General features: G+C 37.3%; 1 protein-coding gene across 2 annotated transcripts; it reads right to left on the reverse strand.

The window, feature by feature from the left end:
- Positions 1–5230: 5230 nt before the first annotated feature.
- LOC119739474 (VPS9 domain-containing protein 1-like) lies at positions 5231–23703 on the reverse strand. Of its 2 annotated transcripts, none has more exons than XM_038214444.1 (15): positions 23395–23703; positions 21779–21910; positions 21540–21612; positions 21055–21150; positions 20578–20824; positions 20009–20138; positions 13126–13188; positions 12468–12608; positions 11994–12225; positions 9975–11045; positions 9545–9674; positions 8770–8966; positions 8264–8348; positions 7617–7721; positions 5231–7243 (listed from the first exon to the last, which is right to left on the reverse strand). In XM_038214444.1, the coding sequence occupies exons 2-15, from the start codon at positions 21851–21853 to the stop codon at positions 7162–7164; spliced, it is 2727 nt and encodes a 908-aa protein (XP_038070372.1). In that variant the 5' UTR covers positions 21854–21910; positions 23395–23703; the 3' UTR covers positions 5231–7161. The 2 variants fall into 2 exon arrangements, with proteins under 2 accessions (XP_038070372.1, XP_038070374.1); XM_038214446.1 differs by having other exon boundaries at positions 21779–21927.
- Between the last annotated feature and the right edge of the window lie 37 nt (positions 23704–23740).

Below are 23740 nucleotides of genomic sequence, written 5' to 3' on the forward strand. Positions count from 1 at the left end.
TTTAAAAAGGATATTTTGACAAAAGTTTGCGGTAAAATCAGTCTAAAATATTGATTGTTTTTTTCTCCAAAAATTGATGATTTTGGCCAAAATCTTTAAAATATTGGGTGTTTGAATGTTGATTGATGCTCCTTTCACCTTTAAAAGTATTTCTGCGGAGTTTGGAGAAAAGTCATTTTTTGGCCAAATTTCATAAAAAAAGTAAGGCTAACCCCTTGGTTTTTTTTTCAATTTTGGCCAAAAAATGAAATTGCTTGAAATTTGCTGGAAAGATGCCTAAAAGACCCTAGAACACATTCCAATGCTATGTCTGGACTGATAAGCTTTTAAAAAGGATATTTTGACAAAAGTTTACGGTAAAATTTCATAAAAAAAGTAAGGCTAACCCCTTGTGTTTTTTTTCAATTTTGGCCAAAAAATGGAATTGCTTGAAATTTGCTGGAAAGATGCCTAAAAGACTCTAGAACACATTCCAATGCTATGTCTGGACTGATAAGCTTTTAAAAAGGATATTTTGACAAAAGTTTGCGGTAAAATCAGTCTAAAATATTGATTGTTTTTTTCTCCAAAAATTGATGATTTTGGCCAAAATCTTTAAAATATTGGGTGTTTGAATGTTGATTGATGCTCCTTTCACCTTTAAAAGTATTTCTGCGGAGTTTGGAGAAAAGTCATTTTTTGGCCAAATTTCATAAAAAAAGTAAGGCTAACCCCTTGGTTTTTTTTTCAATTTTGGCCAAAAAATGAAATTGCTTGAAATTTGCTGGAAAGATGCCTAAAAGACCCTAGAACACATTCCAATGCTATGTCTGGACTGATAAGCTTTTAAAAAGGATATTTTGACAAAAGTTTACGGTAAAATTTCATAAAAAAAGTAAGGCTAACCCCTTGTGTTTTTTTTCAATTTTGGCCAAAAAATGGAATTGCTTGAAATTTGCTGGAAAGATGCCTAAAAGACTCTAGAACACATTCCAATGCTATGTCTGGACTGATAAGCTTTTAAAAAGGATATTTTGACAAAAGTTTGCGGTAAAATCAGTCTAAAATATTGATTGGTTTTTCTCCAAAAATTGATGATTTTGGCCAAAATCTTTAAAATATTGGGTGTTTGAATGTTGATTGATGCTCCTTTCACCTTTAAAAGTATTTCTGCGGAGTTTGAGAAAAGTCATTTTTTGGCCAAATTTCATAAAAAAAGTAAGGCTAACCCCTTGTGTTTTTTTTCAATTTTGGCCAAAAAATGGAATTGCTTGAAATTTGCTGGAAAGATGCCTAAAAGACTCTAGAACACATTCCAATGCTATGTCTGGACTGATAAGCTTTTAAAAAGGATATTTTGACAAAAGTTTGCGGTAAAATCAGTCTAAAATATTGATTGTTTTTTCTCCAAAAATTGATGATTTTGGCCAAAATCTTTAAAATATTGGGTGTTTGAATGTTGATTGATGCTCCTTTCACCTTTAAAAGTATTTCTGCATAGTTTGGAGAAAAGTCATTTTTTTGGCCAAATTTCATAAAAAAGTAAGGCTAACCCCTTGTTTTTTTTTTCAATTTTGGCCAAAAAATGAAATTGCTTGAAATTTGCCAGAAAGATGCCTAAAAGACCCTAGAACACATTCCAATGCTATGTCTGGACTGATAAGCTTTTAAAAAGGATATTTTGACAAAAGTTTGCGGTAAAATCAGTCTAAAATATTGATTGGTTTTTCTCTGAAAATTGATGATTTTGGCCAAAATTTTTAAAATATTGGGTGTTTGAATGTTGATTGATGCTCCTTTCACCTTTAAAAGTATTTCTGCGGAGTTTGGAGAAAAGTCATTTTTTGGCCAAATTTCATAAAAAAGTAAGGCTTACCCCTTGTTTTTTTTTTCAATTTTGGCCAAAAAATGAAATTGCTTGAAATTTGCTGGAAAGATGCCTAAAAGACTCTAGAACACATTCCAATTCGATTTCTGGACTGATAAGCTTTTAAAAAGGATATTTTGACAAAAGTTTGCGGTAAAATCAGTCTAAAATATTGATTGTTTTTTCTCCAAAAATTGATGATTTTGGCCAAAATCTTTAAAATATTGGGTGTTTGAATGTTGATTGATGCTCCTTTCACCTTTAAAAGTATTTCTGCATAGTTTGGAGAAAAGTCATTTTTTTGCCAAATTTCATAAAAAAAGTAAGGCTAACCCCTTGTGTTTTTTTTCAATTTTGGCCAAAAAATGGAATTGCTTGAAATTTGCTGGAAAGATGCCTAAAAGACTCTAGAACACATTCCAATGCTATGTCTGGACTGATAAGCTTTTAAAAAGGATATTTTGACAAAAGTTTGCGGTAAAATCAGTCTAAAATATTGATTGTTTTTTCTCCAAAAATTGATGATTTTGGCCAAAATCTTTAAAATATTGGGTGTTTGAATGTTGATTGATGCTCCTTTCACCTTTAAAAGTATTTCTGCATAGTTTGGAGAAAAGTCATTTTTTTGGCCAAATTTCATAAAAAAGTAAGGCTAACCCCTTGTTTTTTTTTTCAATTTTGGCCAAAAAATGAAATTGCTTGAAATTTGCTGGAAAGATGCCTAAAAGACCCTAGAACACATTCCAATGCTATGTCTGGACTGATAAGCTTTTAAAAAGGATATTTTGACAAAAGTTTGCGGTAAAATCAGTCTAAAATATTGATTGGTTTTTCTCTAAAAATTGATGATTTTGGCCAAAATTTTTAAAATATTGGGTGTTTGAATGTTGATTGATGCTCCTTTCACCTTTAAAAGAATTTCTGCGGAGTTTGGAGAAAAGTCATTTTTTGGCCAAATTTCATAAAAAAAGTAAGGCTTACCCCTTGTTTTTTTTTTCAATTTTGGACAAAAAATGAAATTGCTTGAAATTTGCTGGAAAGATGCCTAAAAGACTCTAGAACACATTCCAATTCGATTTCTGGACTGATAAGCTTTTAAAAAGGATATTTTGACAAAAGTTTGCGGTAAAATCAGTCTAAAATATTGATTGTTTTTTCTCCAAAAATTGATGATTTTGGCCAAAATCTTTAAAATATTGGGTGTTTGAATGTTGATTGATGCTCCTTTCACCTTTAAAAGTATTTCTGCATAGTTTGGAGAAAAGTCATTTTTTTGGCCAAATTTCATAAAAAAATAAGGCTAACCCCTTGGTTTTTTTTTCAATTTTGGCCAAAAAATGAAATTGCTTGAAATTTGCCAGAAAGATGCCTAAAAGACCCTAGAACACATTCCAATGCTATGTCTGGACTGATAAGCTTTTAAAAAGGATATTTTGACAAAAGTTTGCGGTAAAATCAGTCTAAAATATTGATTGGTTTTTCTCTAAAAATTGATGATTTTGGCCAAAATCTTTAAAATATTGGGTGTTTGAATGTTGATTGATGCTCCTTTCACCTTTAAAAGTATTTCTGCGGAGTTTGGAGAAAAGTAATTTTTTGGCCAAATTTCATAAAAAAAGTAAGGCTTACCCCTTGTGTTTTTTTCAATTTTGGCCAAAAAATGGAATTGCTTGAAATTTGCTGGAAAGATGCCTAAAAGACTCTAGAACACATTCCAATTCGATTTCTGGACTGATAAGCTTTTAAAAAGGATATTTTGACAAAAGTTTGCGGTAAAATCAGTCTAAAATATTGATTGTTTTTTCTCCAAAAATTGATGATTTTGGCCAAAATCTTTAAAATATTGGGTGTTTGAATGTTGATTGATGCTCCTTTCACCTTTAAAAGTATTTCTGCATAGTTTGGAGAAAAGTCATTTTTTTGGCCAAATTTCATAAAAAAGTAAGGCTAACCCCTTGGTTTTTTTTTCAATTTTGGCCAAAAAATGAAATTGCTTGAAATTTGCTGGAAAGATGCCTAAAAGACTCTAGAACACATTCCAATGCTATGTCTGGACTGATAAGCTTTTAAAAAGGATATTTTGACAAAAGTTTGCGGTAAAATCAGTCTAAAATATTGATTGTTTTTTTCTCCAAAAATTGATGATTTTGGCCAAAATCTTTAAAATATTGGGTGTTTGAATGTTGATTGATGCTCCTTTCACCTTTAAAAGTATTTCTGCGGAGTTTGGAGAAAAGTCATTTTTTGGCCAAATTTCATAAAAAAAGTAAGGCTAACCCCTTGTTTTTTTTTTCAATTTTGGACAAAAAATGGAATTGCTTGAAATTTGCTGGAAAGATGCCTAAAAGACTCTAGAACACATTCCAATTCGATTTCTGGAATGAAAAGCATTTAAAAAGGATATTTTGACAAAAGTTTGCGGTAAAATCAGTCTAAAATATTGATTGTTTTTTTCTCCAAAAATTGATGATTTTGGCCAAAATCTTTAAAATATTGGGTGTTTGAATGTTGATTGATGCTCCTCTCACCTTTAAAAGTATTTCTGCATAGTTTGGAGAAAAGTCATTTTTTGGCCAAATTTCATAAAAAAGTAAGGCTAACCCCTTGTTTTTTTTTTCAATTTTGGCCAAAAAATGAAATTGCTTGAAAATTGCTGGAAAGATGCCTAAAAGACCCTAGAACACATTCCAATGCTATGTCAGGACTGATAAGCTTTTAAAAAGGATATTTTGACAAAAGTTTGCGGTAAAATCAGTCTAAAATATTGATTGGTTTTTCTCCAAATATTGATGATTTTGGCCAAAATCTTTAAAATATTGGGTGTTTGAATGTTGATTGATGCTCCTCTCACCTTTAAAAGTATTTCTGCGGAGTTTGGAGAAAAGTCATTTTTTTGCCAAATTTCATAAAAAAAGTAAGGCTAACCCCTTGTGTTTTTTTTCAATTTTGGCCAAAAAATGGAATTGCTTGAAATTTGCCAAAAAGATGCCTAAAAGACCCTAGAACACATTCCAATTCGATTTCGATTCGGGTTGCAGGCAGAGATTTTTAAGTTGGAATAAAAAAATACAAGTTGAAAATTTATTAATAAAAAAACAAATCCAATGGGTTAAAGAGCACAGGCATATCAATGACAGATATAAGATATTTGGAATTTGAATGTGAGGATATACAAATGCAAGCGATTTTCTCAGAAGTTTTTTAAAATTCACGTGTTGGATAAGAAAAGTTAACTGTGATTTATATTTTGTTTATGAAGACGATTGCGTTCCCTTCAGAAATGTGCCTGGAGTTGGACAAATCAATAATTAATGGGCTAATTGTTCAGTTCATGAGACAAACCATATATAATATATAATATAATCCTGAATTCAACAAGGCAAGTCTATTGTAGAGACTTTCATCTCCACAGGATATTTCATTTATTGCAATCAGTTTTAGAGAAAAAGACAAAAAATTCAATGAATTTTCAAAGAACTTTATACAGAGAAAAAAACATTAAACAATTCAATAAGCACTTTCACAGTAATCTTGTTGATGGGGCAAAAAGAACACGAGTACGCATATCAATCGAAAGCTTTTGCACTTCCAAGTCATCATGCGTCATTCCAATATGTGCTCAGTATTCTTTTTGCTCTGTGAACAAGATGGCGCATATTATCGTGAAAGTGCTTATTGATTTCCCGCATACAATGATCATGAATTTACATTACATACAAAAGGTTTAAGGTTATGATTTGGAATTCTCATCGACATCGTTTTCTGGAAGAGGTTAGTCTGACAAGAAAGCATTCCTATTTTTAAACCATTTGTGGCATGCGCATAAATCTTTGATTTTTTTCTTCAAAATATGAATATATGTAAGCCGCTTTTGTATTTCAAAATAAATTAAATGATAAAGTTTACAAACATGATTACACTTGAATTACATCTTGTTGAGTTGCTTAAGACTGAATTTGAATTCTATAATTTGATAACAAATAATTCTCGTAACTCATACGAAACATTGGCAAGATTTTATATCCTGATCTGCATTATTTCAAGGTGAAAAAACATCACCAAATTTACCATCATAATTGGAGTAGTTTATATTTAAAACCACAGCCCTTTCTAAGTGGAATAAAAAGCTTACAATCCTGTTGTAATTTGTTAAATTTCAGGATTTCATCCACGTTGAAATAGTGGATTTTTAAATGTAAATTCGGACAGCTGTTTCTAAACCACAACTCCCTTTTTTAAAAAGAAAATCCCGTTCCATTTATATTTAAAAGGAACTGTATATACATGATTGACAAAATTATGTCCATGTACACCGAGTCTTAAAGAAAGAGACCGAGTTAGAAAAAAATATTTAAAAAAACATGTGACTCACTCCATTTCATAAAGATGTCATGCTATTGACTAGTAACTGTGAAAGTTTTGCATAATTTGCATAATTTATGCACAAGTTATTTCTATATTAATAGAAATATCACAAAATTGAGCTGTCCACCACTGATCAATTACCGATACGCATTGATGAATACCCTTTAAATAACGAGCCAAACTTGCAAAGGAAAACAGACAAAAAGCACCATCATCATTTCAGAAACAGACTTGATATGTTCCTCATATATACAAAACAAAAATTCTGACAGTAAAAAAAATGTTTCAGTCTTAATTCAAATTATTAAAATGTCAATTGTATTTGAATGCCTGTGTGTAATCTCTTGTTCTCATTCAGCTCAATAGCGTCAAAGCATTAAGCATACAGCTGTAAAAAAATGGGTTCTGCATGGTAAAATATGCATAACATCTGTTAGCATAGATCAATTTTCAGTCATTCTTTTTTTTCACATGAGTGAAAGAACATGCCCGTTTAAGACATACTTCATTGGTGGGTGCGTCAAATTTAATTGTTTTTTTTTTCAGGGGAAAAAAATCATTAATCCAGCACAATTTCTTTCGACTCACCCTGTAGAATTTCAATTTGGACTCCTTACACAAATTCTCCTTCAGCAGTAACAGAGATAGAGTTAGGTGTACAATGTAACTCTGGATATTGACCACAAACTATGCTTGAAAAAAATCGCTTCATAAAGATCCTTTTGCAGACAGCAGTCATTTGGAGTTTTGTTTTTTCAATTCATTAACAATGAATGCGCTAGAGATCTTACTCATGTGTATCCCTGTTGGACAAAAGCACTCACCTCAAACATGGCTGCTATATTAAGGATCTATAGGCTAATGGACAAACCTATCACATGCCACCCAGTAATGATGGTCAATACACAGGGTACATCAGTCTGCGCTATGGTCATCCACGTATTGTATTATCAGTCTTCAGCAAGCTTGAGAACATATCCCAACGACGTCTGTAGTGTCGTCAAGCAGTATCCTTCCTCCCCAAACAGATACCTGAACAGAGAAAGTCACAGCGATGACAATAAATTACTTTGTTACATTCTGTGTTAACTAAATTGTCATCATCTACAGGCTGTAAAGTAGCACACACAAAACAGCACGAAAAGCTCAAAGAATTGAGCTTCAGCAAAATAAATCAGAAAGCAGTCATTTTTTGTGCCTAAATTCAACCTCTGAAGTTGCATAGCAGCATCATGAGGCATGGCGTTGGCTATATTATGTTTCAGTGAGATTACAATGCTAATGCAGAGCATTTCAATTTAGCACAGCCATGGTATATCGTGGTGCCAGAGAGTGCAATACACCTTGACTGGTACAAGGATTGATCTTGTCTTAAGCATCATACTACAGGGATCTGTGTTCTCACCCCTCGTGTATAAACTCCTCCATGATGCTACACTCAGATACGATGTGCGGCAGGGCTGACTTGATGACCACATAGCTCAAGATGGGCAACAAATCATCACAACCCCTGTGAACATTTGAAGGGAAAAAAACATGTAATCTCATGAATGATGATGTCATTCTGAATGTATTCTGTGTTATAGATAATGAATTAGACAAGATTGCAAGTATCGCTGCTTCATGCAATATAATTTAACACAGTGTACAATGATGCAATTTTGGGTCCTTTTTGTTGTTATTTTGTTGTTTTTTTGGGGTGTTTTTGCAACTTGAACTCTTGTGACAGCCACATGGGTGATTTTGGAATTACAATTCTACATTTGCTCACTAATTAGCTATACAAGTGGATGGATTAAGCTTTTGGAGGGGTGGACTAAATTATTTTTTGAAGGTTAACATTTAAATTATTGAGATTTTAAAATTTTTTTAGAAAAAAGGATATGTTTTGTGCAATTTTTTTTTGTAGGTTAGGACCAACTGCAATTGGTCCAAAAAAACTTAACAGTAACGCAGGACAAAAAGTTAACATCAAAATGCCCCAATCTTCTAATTACCATATTTCTGATACAATCTTGATCATTCAGGTAAACAAAATCAAATAAAACTCACACAGCATTCTCTGTGTTTTCCCTTGATCTTCCTTGAGCTTCATAATAGTCGCCTACACAGGTAACGATAGCACGAGAAGCTTTCACTAGAAAAAAGAGAAAATGCTGGTATTAAATGGAAAAGTACCATACAATGATACTGTGATGTGGATTTATACATAAGCACTTTGCAATGTTAATTGTAACAGAGCCACTTGCTTGGGAACCAGCTTGTGCACATGATGTGTCTCAATCAATGGGTTGCGCGTGAACAGGCCATACGTTGTTGTTTAATGTTCTTATAGGGAGTCCTTATCACCTAACACTTTTAGTGTACTTGGGGACGCGGAGGGGAAATATTCTGTAGCAGGAGGGTTATTGGCTGAACTTGAAGAGCCAGCTTATTGTCATCTGACTGTGTGACTGACTGACTATCTGATATAACTGACTGAGTCACCCAGTATAAATGTAACACTTTGATGTCCAGTTCAACTCGGCAAGCCTACACTTATTCCTTATTGTACCCACCTACACATTCAAGCTTCTCAAGTGGGCTGAAGTAACCACTGATTCTCCTGAGTTCTTCCACAGCTAGCTGGTATGGGTAGCGGTCACTCTCGTCATCTAGGCAGAGTTTCTTGATAATGCCGATATTCTCTGGCCGGGCGTGTTGGTATTTGGTCATGGCTGTGGCGGCAGAGATTTCTCTATGCAGGTTGGCTCGCCTGTTAAAGAGGAGAGAATGTGGAAGAGACCTAATCCAAGAGTCTTGTTGATTTCCATTTAGTCTGGTAACTTTGTCCAACAGCATAGTTTTCTGAGGGCCACATATCTGGCAGGACTTGGAATTGGGAGACTTAGTTGAGTGTTCTTGTGAGACAAAAAAAGGCTGTTTTTTAAGCTAAACATTTAATCTGAATCAGAGTTGGTCAGCTGACAATCTCCAAAAAGAAAAAAAATGCTCAGATTGACCCTTTACTTGCTGAGAATACATATGAAGAAGTTATGTTTGCAAAGTATAGTTCTTGAGAGAGGAAGCTTAGGAGCCCTACCCCTCCCCCTCCCTCCCCCCCCCCCCAAAGGATTTATTCTGCAAACGTTTCCTCATGGTAAGTAAACAGAATTTTCCCAATTTTGTTTGTTGTTCTCAATATTTTTAAAAATTCTTAAAACATTATCTTTTACCAAACCCCCCATGACATTTTCCTAGTGTACTGAAAAAAGGTCCTAAAAAAATCAGAATAAGCAAAATGTTTCCATTCCCCCCCCCCCCAACTAGTCTAGGACCATGCCTGTGTCTTACCTGAAGAGGGTAAGAAGTGGCTGCCATATGAGATGGAAGAAATGTTTCTCAATGACAGCGATGCACTGCTCTTTGGCTACGGCTGAATCCAGCTCCTCATAGATAGCAACCAATAGGGATTGCAGTCTATCTACAAAAACACAAACCAGGAGGGCGTGACTAATACTCTCTAGAATTTGGGGGTAGGACTTGAATTCATGTAAAGTATTTTGAAGTGTTTGTTAAGGGCTTTTAAGAATTTGAAGAGTATATATGCATTTCATTATCAAAACTGTGATTTCATTTTTGTTTACATTGTCCAAGATGACTGTGCTTTAACATGTAAAAATGATTGATAAAAGTTCACATATTTTGTGCATATTGAGAGTACAGACTCGACATGTTAGGGTTTTCAACTAGTGACACATTGAAGGATCTGTTCTAATCTTACCTAGATAAGACTGGATATCCTTGGAGATGTGCTTGAGATGCCTCTGTAAGGCATCCTCTTGTAGCTTGGCAATCCTCTGCTGTTCCTCCTCCTCCTTGCTCATCTGCTTTGCCTCCCTGACCTCTTGTCTTTCCTTCTCTCCTCCTTGACTCCTGTCATCTGTTTGCTCAGAATCGTCCAGAGTTCTCTGCTTGGGGCTGGTTTCAGAATCGGATCTGTTACCATTGCTTTCTGCTTCTTCAGGTTCACCACCGCTTACTTTTTCACCTTCACAGGATGGAGTCAATGATATTTGGTCAACTTCTCCATCATCTGAGTTTCTATCCAGATCATCTTGAGACTTGTCAGCTGTCTCTTCAGTGCTATCTTCTCCATTCTGAGGGATTGCTCCCTGAGCTGTGTCCTGTGCAATCTGTTTTTCCAATTCCATTCTCAGTTCTTCCCCTTCTGCCAGTGCCTCCTGGAGATCTTCCTTGACCTCAGCGCTGATTCTCTTCATCTGCCTGACGACATCCTCACCATCATCATCTCCAAGCTCCTCCTCTATCTCTGCAGCCAGTATTCTAGCTTCTTCCTCCTCCTGCGATACACCATTCTCTCCTCCTTTTCCCTGATCCCCGCATTCATCAACAGAGTGTTCCTGATTGCTAACAGTTGCATCTCCAAGATTCTCCTCATCGTTGTTTCCATTTCCGTCGCTGTGATGACTGACCTGAGAGTCATCCCGGTCGTCACACAGCTCAACTTCAACAGACACTTTGCTCTTGATGGAGGCATTGTCCAAGTTCGATGCAATCCCACCCCCTTCTCTGGCATCCTCTAACTCCGCCCCGATGCCATCCTCTAATGTGTTATCACCATCATTTAGCTCATCCCACAAATCATCTTCTTCATCTTCATTCAGGGATGAGGAGGAGGCAAGCATGTCACCATACAGGGACTCCCTCTTCTCATCATCGCTAGAGTTCCTCAGAGCATGGAGTCGACGCATCAGGTCCTCATCAAGACTCTTGTCCATCAGGTCTCCGGGGTTTGCAAAACCGTTAGGGGGAATAACTTTCCGCTCAGAGCCTGATGCCAAAGGAGAGATAAAAAATACCATCAAAAGGATATTAGCCAACAGGTTGGGCATGGGAGCTTGTGTGGAAAAAGCCAATGTTTTTTTCTCTAATTCTTACAAAAATATCTGTCCAAGTCAGACTATTTTTAAAAAGTATTCCTTAACGCTAATTTCAGTTGTGTTTGTCTTGATTGTTCAAGTCCAATGGACAAAAACCATGTGGCATGTTTTATTTTCTGCAAAAACTGCTTGTTCTCTATTTTCTATATTTTTTAGTGCATGATTTGTTAAGCAACACTTTGAATTCATTTTCTGTTTGTTTACAGGCACTGATCAAAACTGACGTGTAGCTGTATTTCTATAATCTGATGACAAAACTTAAAGAAATTGAATTGATACATTAAACAATTAAAGTTCACTTCACATTAAATGTGTGTCTCCAGGTCATTTCAGGTCGTTGTCAAGCATTGTTGTCATAGTCATGACACATCGTTAGTGACATCATCGACCCCTCCAGGCTAGCAATGCCATCCAGGGCTCGGGTTGATGACATCATTATTGGAATTGTGCCAAGATTAGTGACGTTCATTGTACACGTATCTCTGAATACAGTCGTGTATGCGGTCATTGGCTCCCAGTGAACGGCAGAAATCAATGTCAGTCATATGCAGTCGCTCAAGACTAACTTCTTAGGTGTGTGAATTATATTAAAATTGAAGGATTCGTGACTGTTAATTAGGGATTTAACACGACCAAATAATTCTAATACAACGGAACAGACCCACAATTTGGTGGAAATTAAAGGAAAAGGTTGTGTACTACTGAAACAAAGTTTGAATTTACTACAGAGAAGTCTATTTGTTATCATCATGAGCATTATGTTACGTTGCTGCCTTTGGTTGTTTTCAACTTAGCCTATATAGCGCCCTCTAGGGGCCACGCACAGACCAGATACCCACCAGCCAGCTTCAGAGGCTCCACTGTCTTGTAAGGCACTTTGATCTGCTCCAGTGTGTCAGTGTCCTTCTGCACCAGCGGCAGCAGGGTTTGGTAGACGGTAAACTGAAACTTCTTGAGTAGCTGGGTGAAAGGGTGGGCGGGGCAGGCTAAGATGTGACCAATCAGAGCATGGATGAACTGTAGGTCTCGGGGCGACTTTTGTAGCTTGTGTCGCCACTCCAACAACCAGCTCTTATATTATAAAAAAATGAATAAATAAAGGGTACAATTGTAAACAGATGCATTGGGAATATATGTGGCCCACTCTGGTAAACGGCAACTGAAGTTGCAAAGGTCACAATATGCTTTATACAAATAGTTAGGAATTTGATGCATTTGAGCCCAATCTTAAGCATCATTTGTAGCATCTTAAGCAGGAAGTTGTGGGACAGGATATGGCTTTTAACCAAAAGCGCAATATCGTATAAACCCACCTCGTTACTTTCAAACTCCATAACGCTGGCATACATCTGTCGGAGTTCAATCTCAGCCCTCGTTGGTTCCCCGGTGGTAGAGAATCTCCGTGCTGCTTCCTCCTGCAAGCGCTGGTGCCGCTCCTGGATCTTCTTAGCCAGCTGATTGGTCAGGTCAAGGGTGAAAGGTCAAACGAAGAGCTGAGACTATATCTGAATATCTAGTCTAGTGCTATGTCTAGGTCTTTGCCACTTGCAAGCATGGGTATATATACGATAGTAGGCACAATCAAAGGTCTGAATGCCTGCTTTGGACACTGACAGGTTCTGCATACGGGGATCCAAACAAGTTTAGGAAGTGACTGACTTTTTAGTAAACTTTATACTTTTCAAACACAATCATCAGCTATGGAGGTAATTAATGCACAAGCACCCCACAAGGAATACAACAAGAGAGAGGACAGACACTTGTTAGATAGCTGCAACGGGTGCAGTATCCACGTGAATGTATTAACGCTGCAGGTTTGTGCACACTGGAATGAACACTGGTCATGAGAACGAGAATCATTACAGGCATGTGTACCACACATGGAGCTCTTGTAAGGTAGGCCACAAAGAACCATCTTTTACATGAAGAATATAAACCCAGACACCACAAAGTAACCAATGGAAAGGATACAGCAGCTTCCCTTGCTCTAGCGATGGCCATGTTTTCCATTAACCTCCGCTGGAGTGTCAAATTCTACACAAATCAGAAAATACAACAAACAATGAATACGAATTGGGCATCACATACAAAATGTTCATATTTCATTTCTACCTACCTGTAGTGTAGGTTTGTATCAGTGAACAATTTTCTGTTGCAGAGGCAATTGTACTAAGTATTTCAAACAGGTTGTAGCAATTTTTCAAACTTAGATTTTTTTTCTTCAAAATGTTCAGTTAAAATGCAGTGAACAGATTTAATTATACGAAAGATGTTTTCATCAAAGCTGGAAAAATACATTCTGAATTTTTGAGAAAGGTTTGGTAATTGTTTTAAAGGTCTAATGATCATGGATATATGTTTCAGAGTCTTCTCTTGTATACATGTATCTCTGTTTTAATGGATGCAACAAAAGATGCCTTTTTTCATGGGATGTTCGCGCATGTTCTTGTTCGTGTACTTTGGAGCCCATGGGCTCAAAATGGTGGCCTTTAGAGACATCAAGCCAATTTACTGACGGACAGCACATTGTTTGAATTTTGTCTAGTTAAATGAGGCAATCTTGTCTGTAATCAAAGAGCAAAACTGTCAAAAAAATTATTAATTAAAAAAGGAAACAAAACCAATATAACTAAAGGAAAACAAAAGATACAAAAAATGGGAAAATTAATCCAACCCCAGCAGATTGTGGTCCGAGTCTTGGAGAGTGCAACCACAACAATGGCACAAATATCATGCTGAACCAGTGATGATGACCACACAACAATTGGTCTCAACTACTGCAGTTAGATTATTATAACTTCCATGAATGTCAGGAGTCTTAGGCAGCTAATATAACAAAGTAGCAAGTGTCTATCGAACCCGATCTTGGTAATGTGATAACTTTTATGTAGCATAGTTTTGGGAGAGGTGACACGCTCAAACACGGTGTCTTCAAGCCATGTAATACGTAACAAGTCATAACAAGCCATAAAATACGGGAATTTGTTCGTTGTCGGTCCGATCCCAACAGCCTGTTGATGTGTCATCAGTGACTGGGGACCAAGGCTGGGTACAAACAATAGAGGGTAAGACCTTGTGAGTCGAGGGGTGTGTTTGGGCATGACACATTGGCCTTCACGAAGGTGACACACCAAGAAAAAGAAAAAAAGCCAGCCAATATAAAAATGATGTTACTCTTGGATTCCTAGTATGGTGCTTCTTCATTTTGGTGGCAAATAATACAAAAAGGAACAGTGTGTTTAATTAAAATTTAACGAATAACACTTGGGCAGTAAGCTTACATTTGCAATTTAATTATTTAATCACATTCAACATACGTACACTATACATATGATTTTATGAAACAACACATTTTCATCTTGTGGACTCCTCACTGCACTAACACAACCTTGTCAAGTTGCGGCTTGGTAACTAACAGACTAAGGACAAAGATATTGTGATTATCAGACATTTACTCCCTAAATTTTTGCCATTGTGGTGACATGTCACTTCCTGCTTAGGGCACTTAATTACTTAGTCCGAGTTCAGATTTCTTGCATAGCAACTTGTCATCAACTGTGTACAATGTATAATTGTTTTAAGAAAATGTTCACACACCATTGAGTGAACACCATATTATCAAGGCCGCTACCTTTATGAAGTGTAAAGAAGTATGAAACCTTTCACACTATCCCCAAACTCCATGTACTGTGGGACCGGGGTCCACAAGAGTTTTCTGGAGCCCTTTTCACACAAGCAAGAATCCAGCATAGTTTCTACATGGGTCCAGTGTTCTACACAAATAAAACACAACCCTGGCTCTAGCTCGGGTAGAAAATGTCATGCCAACACCGTATGCTGTAATCAGTCTTCAAAACTTTCTTAAACCATTTAAAACACTTCACTGTAGAAAACTTGCAGCATTGTAACGTTTTCAATTCAATGCTTCATCTGAAATAATTTGTACATATATACAAAGCTTTCTCAAAGACAATCTACGATAAGTTCAAACCCATCCTTAAAATTTGAGAAACAGCAAAACTAAACAAGCAGGTATCACTGTCATCACGTTCTGGTTGTAAGTATCCAAATATTAAGAGCATTTTAGGTGGACTTACCTCCTGCAAGAATGCAGAGAAGTTACCCAGCGAGGATTTGATAATATCCATGGTTCACACAGCATGACCCAACCCAGAATACGTCGAGTCGCAGGACAGAATGATACAATATGACTAATACATGCTACATACATGTACATGTGTATATATTTGAGGATCCTTCCTTTGGTTATTGGTCTATACAGTGTCTTGGGTAGACAGCCAGGGGGGCAGATAGCAATCCTTTGGGGGAGACGAAGGAACTGTTTTCACTTACTGGTTAAATGTAGGGCAGTGAAATTGATTTTTGATTTGGTGAATGTTAAAACTGGAAGGTTTAAACAAGTAATGAAGGCTAAAAGATTCAAAAGGCTTTTGTTACCAAATGTATTTTTTTTTTAATAACTTGTTTCAAGTCTCTTTGAAAACAAACAATGAATGACTCAACCAAATTACATGCGTGCTTGAATCTTCCATGTGTGGTATACATTAATGTGCAATCTTGCACGTATACAATTACAAAATAAGTTTTTCAACTGTCCCAGGGGAAAATAAAACCTGCAACTTCACACCTTGATGTCGTGAAGTGATAACACTATGCAAGAAAATCACAACCTTATCTTACATCAAATAGAATATTCTGGAATTGCACAATCTTGTGCAGTAATGACCGAAAATGTGTCCAGTCCAACAGTGGATAATCTTCGGACAAAAATCTGGGTTTATCAAAAAGTAGAGCTGCCACAAATTGCTAATGTACAAGCATACCTAGTGACTACTGTTTGGTGATTACACACATATTTAAAAGACAATGTGTGATGCATACATGGTGTTCCTCCACAAGGGTATTTTAGTTGCTGCTTTAAAAAAATTCTATATACAATAAGGCAAGAAAAAGTAGGATAATTTGATGGGCTCCAATCGTTTTTCTGCCCTGAAAGGTCTGCCGACTCTGACGTTGTTCAGTTTTCCATTTACGCTAATCATCTACAGGGATGAAAGTGGACCCTGACATTTTTACCTGAACATTGAGGCATGTAGCAGAAAAAATCATGCAGGTTTTTTCCCTTCAAAATTGCTTATTAAATATATTCAATTTGATAACGCATCAAATCAGGCCATTGCAGGAGGAATTATATGTACATCCCTGCATCTAACCTAAATCATTGCAGACAATTGTAAGCATGATTATATTTTTTCAAATTTGTTCAGAATATTTGTATTTCCACACATTTCAAAATGAATTCCAGAAAATTGAAAAAAAAAAACCCAAAAAACATTTAGAACATACATATGTAAACAAAATATCTAGACTGACACCATTTTTCTAAAATTTATGTGGTAGGGTTATTTAAAGGTTTACATTTGTACTTGAACTGTAAAACAGTATGTTCATACAGTTTACAAAGAGTTCAATTTTGTCAATTCTGAAACGAAACAATGACAGTGGGTTCTCTACGTTAGATAAATTAGGAAGGTTCCTGTCGGTTATGCAGTCTTAATAAGGTAAGTGGAGCTGCAACATACAGTGGGGAGGGTCCAACAAGATTTGAATGTGTCCTGGTCATAGGGTTCTTAAACAGTCACTTTTTACACCATTTGTTCTGCAACAATGAAGTGGCTTGACAAGCAAAATTCTGAATTCAAGCAAAAGGCAAATGTCAATGCCAACAGGGTTCCTGCACCTTAAGGACAACAACAAAATTCCATGACTTTTCCATGACTTTTCCATGACTTTTCCGTGACTTTTCCGTGACTTTTCCAAGACTTTTCCATGACTTTTCCATGACTTTTCAGCGACTTTTCCGAGTTTTCCATGACCACAGGCACCCTGTGCCAATAACTCAATGGGCTTTGTTTACAAGCACCCCCATCAACAGTGCACATGGGAACTGAAGGACCTTTGGACACTATCTGACTTCCTGGTACCCGACGTACAATGAACTATGCATCAGAGAAATGTCCTTCACACAATTACATTGTCAGGTTAAAAAGCGCCCTCTATCATCTGTACAGAGAGTTCACAGACCAGTTCACGAACAGAATTTTTGTCGACTTTTAGATGCATGAAATGAGTCTGTCATTTTTCCACTGAGAGAAGAATACAAAAGTTCACTGTCATTTAAAACAAACAAAGTTGCTGACTTCATCATGTAACTGCAACAAAGGCACAACAGCAAGTGACTTGGCTGATGACTGCCACTTGTGCAGCATCTTAAACATGGACGTTATCCAGTGGAATGATCTCATTGTTAGGCCACAACTTCCTCTTGTATTTTCTCAGTAATTTGATCAGTTCTTGCCTGAATCTGCGGCTGCCTGTCATGTAGATCAAGGATACACTAAGAGACTTGATCACTATGGTGCAGATAATGATGTCATTAATTAAGTAAATAAATTTTTTTTCCGATTTCGAGTCAATCAATGCGTCCACAATCCACAGGAGACACACTGGTACAAGTGTTGCAATGGTTGCAGTGAATGTGACCCACATGACAACAAGAAAGTTACGCTTTGCACTATGTAATGCATTGCCGTGGATGACGCCATGTTGACTGCCAAGCTTACGCAGCTTTAAAACGGTGCGCAGAAAACAGACAATTGTGATGATGGGGACGGAAACCATTATCACTAGAAAAGCCAGAAATGATGTGGGGATAGTGTCTCGGGATGACCGCCTCAAGCCTTGACAAGAACCAGCTTCAGGGATTGGATCCAGCGCGACTGCAAAGTCCACTGTAACACAGACCAAACTAATCAGCCATGTGCAGAGAATGGCAATCTTAGCCCTCCGACCACTGTGAAGTTTCCACAGTCGGTGCTTAATAGGGTGGCAAATGGCAAAGTGGCGCTCAACCACCATGAGCATAAAGTTGATGAGACAGGTCTGAAAGATCAGCGGGATGGGCCAAAGAGACATCCATAAGCAACAGATCAACTGAGATCCAAGGCTTGATGAGATCAGATCTCTTGGGCTGGGGATCAGCGTGTAGAGTGCCATCCAAATGGGGAAAAGAAAATCAACGACAAACTGGTTGATCTGTAAGAGGGTTAAGGAAGTGCTCAGGCTCTTAGGTCGTGTCAGGAAAACCAGACAGACTAAGCCACTGCTAAGAATGGCCACAAAGTCAAAGGCCAAGAAGATGGTTTTAAAGTTGGGAGTTTCGCTGAGATCAAAGATGTATGGGTAGCCGATACGTCTGGCATTGTCTAAAGGCGGAGGTAGCTCCGCATCAGTCCAATTGGCCATACTCCTTGTGATCTTCCTCATAAACTTGTAGACTGTACCAGACATCAACAAAGTACATACAATCGTCCAGCTGTTTGTAAAAACTGTCTTTTCATGAAACAAGTAGGCACTTCATGCAGTATGCACAAACTCAGACGATAAAATTTTCATAAGCTTTAATTCAAAGCTCAAATTCCCTCAACAACAACACGGCAAAGCAAATCTCAAACACACACTGCCGGCTTCACCGAACCCTTTGTGATCCTCATCACTCGACTTGTAGGACTGACCAATCAGGATGCTTCTCATATTAAAGCTTTCTGCTGTGCCTATAGAGCACTGTCAGTACCGCTAATTTTTAGAAGGCTGTCAGTCTGAGGCAATTATGCATTTTCCATTAAAGAAGACTTTAGTACGGATGCGCTTGTTCATAAATCTTCATTAGCATCAATCCTCATCAGCAAACGCAAATGGCTCTTCTTTTCGCTATCCCATTAATAAGTAGTGCTTACAAGTATCCTCCCACAGTATTATATGCATTCACATGTACACAGTTGACATCTGCCCATAAAAACCATCATTCTGTCTACAAAATTACGTGTCACGAGCCTAAATTAGATTGCAGATAGTAAATGGTTAATGCATTTTGTTCTCAGGCTCATGAACACTGTACGTTTTACATGTACACTGATTTTTTTGAAATGATGATGATCACATTTAGGCTTTGATAATTCCTTTGTTTTCCGGTATTCACTGCTGATATCTATAGGTCAAATAAGACCATTCCTCTATTGTCCTTTGCATAATATCTAATATTTTTTTTCCCAATTGTGTCCTTTTTTTGTCTCTTTGTATTTCACTTTCTTTGTATTTTATTACCTTCCCCAGAAAGGTAACCAAATGTGATGGAGAACATAAGTAGAGTGTTCATGGCTCATTCCGCGCATTATTAAAATGGATCATTAACTTGTCATACAAATACAATCAATCCATCACTGGCCTGGGCCCTGTTGTGATGCGTTACCATGTGTCTGTTAAGTACACAATGCTTTAAACAGATTTATAATTGGAAAAAACAAAACCCAGGCCCTATTTGACAGCTCATTTCATTTCTGCTTCAATGATGTCTCATTACACAAGACACCCATTCCACACATTATTGCCAGCCGACCAATTTATACCGTCAAGCAAACTTAACAATCACATGTCATTGTGGATGCCAACGTTTTCATACATGCACGGTTCTTAAAAAAGGTATTCATACATTGTTACGTGGTAGTGTCAATCTTTGTAATGTACATGTAGAATCTGCTCAACAGACTTTGCAATGTTTTTCAGCTTGTTTATATGCACTGTAATCTCAGTGTTGCACTCTCCCCTCCCCCCCCAAAAAAAATATTAATAAATAGAGACTAAACAAAACCAACAAAGTAGCGCCTCCAAAAACACCCCACAACAAACATAGGCCAGCACCAGATTACTGTTTGGATACATTTCAGCATGCTCATTAAACTTGTGTTTAGAAATCTGATAATTAGTGACTGCTTACCATTGTCGTCTTGTTAAGTTGACCTTTGCCCTTGTTTGTTTCCATCAATTGAACCAGTCTAGCTTTGTAGGAGTTTATCAAACGTCGGTTTTCTAGATATGCTGCCTCCAACGGCGTCAACTTATCCTTCCTGTTTAAGAATCACACAATTTACAGTTCACACATATATTTGCTAATTTATTTTTATTGAACTGAAATTAAAAGAATGTTTGCCTTCATCTACCTGTAACATTCAAAATAAACACACTGCCACAGCCCACGGGTATAACCATAGTTTACGCAATAATTACAAATATAGTGTAGATTTAATTAAATGTAAAACAAATTTATGTATATGATGGCATTTATGTTGGGGTGATGTGAATGTTAACATTGGGCTTAGGCTACTTGTGCACTTGCTTTAACCACTGGACTACTGAGTTTGCTGGGGTCGGCTGATCAGTTCGCATTGAATATAGAAACATGTCCCATAATCCATATCTTTATTTTATGTAATATCATTTCCAAACTTTTCATGGATTATCGTTTTAAATTGTAGGGGTTTCCACAAGGATGGACACTGAACATACCTGGCTGTTTGAGGTCTGGTATAGCCAACAGGAACAGGCAGTGAAGCTGTTGGAGTTACCACCTGGCAAGCACCGGCTGATGGTAGCTCAGTAGGCTTAGGAGCTGTGCCAATTGTAGGCAGTGGCTCGTAGGCCTTGGTAGGCTGCTCAGATGGCACGGGAGAGGAGGTAAAGCTCCTAATGGATGGACTAAAGCGACCTGATTGGTCACCAGGTGGTGGGGTCAGATGAGAAGCATCGCCTTCCTCTGAAAATTGAAGAAACAGCAGGTGAATGTCTTGTGATGCTCTTCAAGTCTTATAAGACTTATCTACACCTGTTAAAGTTAAAGAATAAAACAGATACACGTAGGCCACTGGATTCATGCAAAGTGGAGGATTTTGGAGATTTTGAGATGCAGCACTGAGGATTAGATTTTCTGACTGGACTTTACTTCAATGTTTGTCTAACCCTGCCAATCACTTTGGTTTTGTTTACCTGTGTTTTCCATGATTGCAGTCACACGATCCATGCACTGCTGGGCCAACTTCAGCATTTTGGCAGTACCTTTGGTCTTGATTGGCCCTTGGTAACCTGATGAAAACCAAAAAAAAACACTAGCCATTTTCAACTCCATTTTTGGACTACTGAGGTTGTGTGTATTAATACTTCAGCAGACAGCTTGCCGTTCTGATTTCCAGTGCCGTTTACAAACCTGTGTTTGTGTCAGTGGGGAGCGAAGTATTGTACTAAATGTATGTCACAGACAGAAAGAGCTGAGTTTTTTTTGTGGCTGGGAGACACAAGTACCGTTTTTTCTACCTTCACTCTTGATAATCTACTTTTTAAAAATCCTGAATTGTTTTCCTATATGTTCCTTACACTTTCAGAACCTTTTCTAGATTTTGTTATTCCTATTTCTGTTTCTGTAAACTTTCAACGTGTGTACTGACTCAAGTTCTTATTTTCCACTAATTATTTACCTTGACTTTTAGAGTCTTCCAGTACTGTTTGTGAAATGTATTGGATGCAAGCCAAGTATCTGTAATATGCCTCCTAAAGGGGAAAAAAAAACAAATCAGAAATAATTTATGCTAAAAATATTAAGAATGTTAAATTTTTGGAAATGAAAAATTGGAAACATCTACACCTGGACTCATTTTCAGTGTCATTTTTTCTTTTAAATTTTCTTTACTGTAAGACTTTTGGTCTGGTACCTTACCTTGTTGTCGCCAGCACCATCCAGTTGGATAGCCTGGCCAACAGCCTTCATTGCTGTGTGTAAGCTTCCTTCCATGCTGCTTGTGTCTTCACTGAAAACTGGACTGACGGATGATCAGCAGCATACAAAGAGCTATTTCAACACAAAAACTGTGATTAACAAAACATAAGCTAAAGTTATGTCATATGATGAGCAGGGCCAAGACAGCGTGATATTGTATACACACATAACCTAATGTGAGACTTGCACGTGACCCCAGGCGCGGTTCTAGAGCCAATATTTTTTTTGGGGGGGGGGGCCTAGCAGGGTGGATCCAGAATTTTTTTCAGGGAGGCGTGCTGAAATGTAGGGGCTCGTAGGGGCTTGTGCCATATTTTCAATGGGGAGCGCAAATAAAATCCTACAATCAGGCACACTATATTAACTAAAAGTGTACAAATGCACCCTTCTCACGACTATTTATCTAGGGGAGACATTCGCATGTACGTCACATTCTTACATTTTGCTAGTGCAATTTTTTTTTTTGGAATTTTTTTTTGGGGGGGGGCTAGACAACAAAAAATATTTTTTTGGGGGGGGGGGGGGGGGCTACAGCCCCCCCGTAGAACCGCCACTGCATGACCCGACCAACATATGCGACAACCAAAAGAAGGTGTTGGTACATAGACGAACAGATACAGATACAGATACATATAGACACCCTTACCTCCCTTCCCCTCCCTTCCAATTGCCTTCCAAGTAACTTAGTTCAACTTCAAAACACCCTTTTGAACATCATAAATTTCAGGTGATTGAATATATTTAAAAAGGTATTTTAATCAACAGTTTGCAAGCCAGTCATAAGCTTAGCCCAATAGTAGCCCCATTCTACGGACACACACTTGACTAAACTCTGTGCTATCGGTCATACTCAGTTTACTGCAAAAACTTACTAATTGTTGTCATTTTTTTTCATCTGAATCATTTGGCCTGATATTAGGCATGCAGTTTTACCATTTACTCACCCAAGAATGATCTATTTATAGTGAAAAAAGTGATGCTTCGGTGAGTAAATCTGGACCCGCATTCCAAATATCAGGCTGAATGATTCAGATAAAAAAGGCCATAATTTCAGTTACTTTTTGCAGTCAACTGACATGACTGAGTAGGCTTATGGCCAATCACATTTTAGTTCAGTTAAAATACTGGACTTCCTCCATTTATATTGAGGAAGTCAAGTATTTTAGACACAGGTTACTCTATTAACTGCCTGGCTTGGTTTAACTTCCTTTACATGAAACTTTACCACAAAGTGATTAACCCACTTAGCCTAGTTACTGATGCTCCATTGTGCAAATTGCCAGTGGAGGGGGCCGGGCCGGAGAAGCCATTCGAGCCAGCCTCACATTACATTAATTAAAGGAAAGAATCTAGAATCTAGAGTTTATAAACCAAGTCTATGAGTATGATTTGAAGAGTAATTTGAAATGTTTCTCAGTCACAGCTTCATGCCTTTTTAAATTGAACATTTTTGCAATGACTGAATGAGAGGACATAAAAAGTGGCGAGAGACTGTCACTCAGGTTGCAACATTCTTTCCTAATTATATTCTAATCAGTTCTTGGCTTAATATTTACCTGCATCGGCCATCGACTTCCACGTTAATGAACTGATGTTTTGTGAAGATGCGGGGATGATTACTGAGAATTTCAGGAAATTATAGTTTCGTTTTTGGTTGACACATGACCGGGCTGAGGTGTTTACACTTTACTCCATATTGCAAGGTTGGTGGCGCTGTTTATGTTAACAGTCGTGCATGAACCGTTATTTAAACCTTGGCTCTGTCTACAGCCTCGGTTTAGTCCCTTTCCTCGGAACATTTTGCGAATTGCGAGACTTTCAATGTCCAAACTAACTGAGATAAATTCTCGCATGTGTAGGATTTCATGTCTTTGTAGCAGAAAAGCTTCCTAGTATTGAGCC

Source organism: Patiria miniata, unplaced genomic scaffold (genome assembly GCF_015706575.1).
Source record: "Patiria miniata isolate m_02_andy unplaced genomic scaffold, ASM1570657v1 HiC_scaffold_30, whole genome shotgun sequence".
NCBI classification, from domain to species: domain Eukaryota; kingdom Metazoa; phylum Echinodermata; class Asteroidea; order Valvatida; family Asterinidae; genus Patiria; species Patiria miniata.

Bases quoted from the DNA above. Each gene is read 5' to 3' on its own strand.
- LOC119739474 (XM_038214444.1), bottom strand. From the start codon at position 21,853: ATGGAAGGAAGCTTACACACAGCAATGAAGGCTGTTGGCCAGGCTATC. The intron at 12,226-12,467 runs GTGGGTTTATAC...TTATAATATAAG, and splicing joins TGGAGTTTGAAAGTAACGAG to AGCTGGTTGTTGGAGTGGCG. The intron at 7,244-7,616 runs GTGAGAACACAG...TTCTCTGTTCAG, and splicing joins GAGGAGTTTATACACGAGGG to GTATCTGTTTGGGGAGGAAG.